Source organism: Vombatus ursinus, unplaced genomic scaffold, assembly GCF_900497805.2.
Source record: "Vombatus ursinus unplaced genomic scaffold, bare-nosed wombat genome assembly UNPS02014798.1, whole genome shotgun sequence".
NCBI classification, from domain to species: domain Eukaryota; kingdom Metazoa; phylum Chordata; class Mammalia; order Diprotodontia; family Vombatidae; genus Vombatus; species Vombatus ursinus.
In genome coordinates this window covers 56,608,612-56,612,300 of record NW_020954576.1, presented here as the reverse complement: position 1 = coordinate 56,612,300, position 3,689 = coordinate 56,608,612, and the positions used below count along the sequence as shown (strand labels likewise).

General features: G+C 44.2%; 1 protein-coding gene across 1 annotated transcript; it reads right to left on the bottom strand.

Annotated features, from left to right (window-relative positions):
- Window positions 1-742: 742 nt before the first annotated feature.
- Window positions 743-2,996, bottom strand: LOC114049987 (protein S100-A8-like). Its single transcript, XM_027871482.1, has 3 exons — window positions 2,863-2,996; window positions 1,690-1,852; window positions 743-959 (listed from the first exon to the last, which is right to left on the bottom strand). The coding sequence occupies exons 2-3, from the start codon at window positions 1,828-1,830 to the stop codon at window positions 822-824; spliced, it is 279 nt and encodes a 92-aa protein (XP_027727283.1). The 5' UTR covers window positions 1,831-1,852; window positions 2,863-2,996; the 3' UTR covers window positions 743-821.
- Between the last annotated feature and the right edge of the window lie 693 nt (window positions 2,997-3,689).

Here is a 3,689-nt window from a genome sequence, read left to right as displayed (position 1 = left end):
GTGGCCTTGAGGCCACAGGTTCCCCATCCCTAGTAAGGCTTCCTTTAAAACTCTCCTGAACTATCACCTCATCCAAGAAGCCTTTCCTGATCCCACCCATCAGTATTGCCTTCCCTCCTCACAAAGACCTCACAAAGCACTTTTTTTTTCTTTATCAGATCTCTTAGATGCACTCATCCTGTATGGTTTTCATTATAATTATAGACCCATGTATTTTTGTCATATCCAGCTATCAGTACTGCAAATTCCATGGAGGCTTATGTCTTATCTAAACTTTGTGTTTCCCGTGTACAAAGTATGTATTTAATGAAGGGTCGTTCAATTGAATTTCTAACTTGTTGAAAGTTATATCTAAATCATTTAGTCAGGATCCCCAAACTCAGCTTAAAGAGTGTCTCAGAGACTCTGCCTTTCCTGCCATCACCAAGGGAAGCATCAGTAGCCACCTACTGAGGACCACTTAGCAAAGTCACCTGATGCATAGAATCATGGTTTCAGTGGCCTGGAAAGCTAAAAGGGACCTTGAGAATTCATTTCACACATGAAAGTGATGAGAACATTAAGGAAAATCCAGATAAGGGAAAACAAATAAAGGACTTGGGTTGGGAGCTGGGGAGGCTTTGTAATTGTCATTCTTTTAATTTCTCTAATGCCTTATTCTCCCTACCCCACCTTGCTCTCCCCTCTCCTTCAAAAACTATCAGCCAGTCTCCAATACCTAAAGAAAGAGGCCAAGACTGAATTGAGGTATCAGTCACTTTATTGCCCTATAGATACCCAACACTAGGGCCCTCCCAATCCCCACTGGAACAAAGATGCAGCTACTTGTGGGAAGCTTCATGGGCATCCACCATCAGTCTGGTTATCATGAAGAGGTATTCCTCAAAGTTCATCAAGTCATCTTTGTTGCTATCCACCTCTTTCAACAAGGTCTCCACGGTTTTGGGATCCTTTGGATTCTGTCCAAAATCAAGGGTCAAAGTTTGGGGTGGGGTTGGGGGAGGGGAGAGAGGAGATTTAGATTAAACTCCAGAACCAGCAGGAGCCAGGGCTACATACAGGGACACGGGTCAAGTGAACCATATCTTGTTTAGAGACATTAATCTCTCTTCCCTTTCCTTTATCCTGAGAGGAAATGTGGTACAGTGGAAAGGTAGCTAGATTGGAGTCAGAGGACCAGGGTTTGAATATCAACTCTGCCATTTATTAACTGAGAAAGTCACTCAGCCTTTCTTGACCTCAGTTTCCTCATCTATAAAAATGAGAGAGTTGGACTTCTAAGGTAACTTCTAGCTCTACATCTATAAATCTATAGTTCCACCTTGCCCTCCCAAACCCCCCTTCCAATATCTCTCCAAAATCCAGAGCATGGAGTGGGCCTGAATACTCCCACTTATTTTAAGTGTACAAAAGCCCAGCTGCTGTTCTATGTAGCACAAAATAACAGGGAGATCAACCCTCATAGATGGTCAGACTGAATAGTTCAGTCCCCTAACTTCCCCTTTGTGACAAAAACTCTCTGTCGGTATTCTTCCTATACCCACCTAGTTAAATTGGTGGCTCCCAACACTCCCCCTTGCTTTAGGCAACAGGGACCTAATCTAAGACACTGTGCTCCTTCCAGCTCTTCCTCCAGCCCCAAGCCAGGGAGCTCTGCACCCTGTCCTCCCATACATACACCCTCCTCACCGTCAGAAGCTCTGGACACTCCGTCTCTATTAGTTTCCGAAATGCCTTCCTGTTCATTGCATGGGGATGGCCATGCTCCAAGGAATACTTGTGGAAGACGTCCACCATACAATTGATAGCACCTTCAAATTTTGTCACCATCTTTGCAAAGATTTAGGTCTATCTGCAAGAAGGAGAATAGTCCGTTGACAGCTGAACCCTTTCAGGGGCTCAGGGAACTCTGGGATCTATGTCCTCAAGGAGGAAGATAAAGGGAACTAAGGCTAAAATCTACATTGTTGAAACCGCAACAGGACTTTTTAGCCTTCACTAGTCAGTAACTAAGTGGGAAGCCTGGTCAACACAGGATGGGATGAGATGAGCCCTGGACTGAGATTCAGAAGATCTGGGCTCAAGCCCCAATTCTAGTAGCTGAATGACCTCGGACAAGTCCCTTCTCTCATCTGATCCTCAGTTTCTTTATACATAACTTGATGAAGTATGAACTAGATGATCTCTAAGGTCCTTTCCAAATCTATGGCTAATGATATGGGCCAGACAGGAGGCAGGGCCACTGGGTAGAGTTTCCCAGGGCTCAGATAACAACTGTCTCCATCTACTGAAAAAAGGAGACCCCCCCCAAAAAAAGCCCTAAATCTCAGGACACAGATCTCATTGCTTTTTCAAGGAAACTTCAACCCTGCTGAATTATTCATATAAAATCTCAATTATTCAGCTCCCTTAGTAATGTGTAGAAAGCCTCAGACCAAGCCTAGGTGAGCTAGGTCAACTGGACTAAAAAGGAACCTAGTAGGGGCTACCTTCAGGGCTACAGCCTAAAGAAATCCGAGGAGGTTATCAAGGCTTCCCTGTCAGCCTCTTGGTTCCCAGGGTAAATCTCCAAGAAAGCCATTAGAAGGAAGTGATTTTATTAAAAAAAAAAATTTTAAAGGAAGTGATTTTAAATCTCAGCTCTTGCACCTGTAGGATCTCAAACAAGTCCACTTCTCTGGGCCTCAGTTTCTTACATATAAAATGAAGAGCATGGACCAGATGGCCGCTAACATCTTTCTCTGCTCTAAAACTGTAATCATCTGTGTTCCTTCCTTATCCTACCCCTCATTCCCAACCCTGTGTTCTCACTACGCTCCACTACCGGCCCCACCTGGATAGAAGAGGGACAGCCACACTTACCTAGCTCTCCTTTAGAATGAAGAAGCAAACAGAAGGTATGGGGAGAAGAGAGATCTCTCCCCTTTTATAGTCCCAGGACTTCCCGGTGCCACCCGCACTGCTGCCTGAAAGTTGCTACAACCTCGCCCTGTTTCCCAATCTGATGAATGTGTCAATATCTGGTTAGAGTAAGGTTTTTCTTAGGGTGTAGGGTTGGGGGTGGGGAGAAAGGAGGAAAAAGGGAACCTTGATCCACAGCGTGCTGGCTGGAGCCAAGTTCAAGTTCAAGTTAACTCATTCAGCTCCTAAGTCTACTTGATAAATGATACCATTCCAAGGTTAGATGTGTGATATGCTAAGTTACAGGAAAAAGCTAGCCCACCACCACCACCACCACCATCACCACCATGCCCCCTTCAATTTGTACTAGAACCCCGACAAAACCCCTCCAGGGCTGACAAATTAAAATGCAGTAAATATCTGTTGGGAGATTGGGAAGAGCTGTAAAGCTTTGGTGCTATAAAGCCAAGGGGAGTTTTGCTGCTGATAAATGTTCATGATAAAGGTAGGAATAAATAAGGCATTCCTATCATAACAAAGACAGGAATAAAAGAGGATGTCAGAAGGGTGGAGGCAACAATCTCTCCACCTTCCCTTAGTTTTTGACCTGGCTCAAATTTATTTGAATGAAAACACCAAAGAGATTTGATTTCAACCTTTTCAAATAATTGTCTGGGGTCAATGAACTATGTTTCCTCTCTGAGACACAGGGAGGTAAAAAGGAAATACTTAACCTTAGCTTCCTAGCCATCTGTCTGACTTTTGTTCTACAACCTTTTGGGCTGAGT

What these genes read in the sequence shown, in the direction of transcription:
- LOC114049987 (XM_027871482.1), bottom strand. Translation starts at nt 1,830, where the DNA reads ATGGTGACAAAATTTGAAGGTGCTATCAATTGTATGGTGGACGTCTTC. An exon ending in AGTGTCCAGAGCTTCTGACG is followed by an intron (nt 960 to 1,689) that starts GTGAGGAGGGTG and finishes GATTTTGGACAG; the next exon opens with AATCCAAAGGATCCCAAAAC.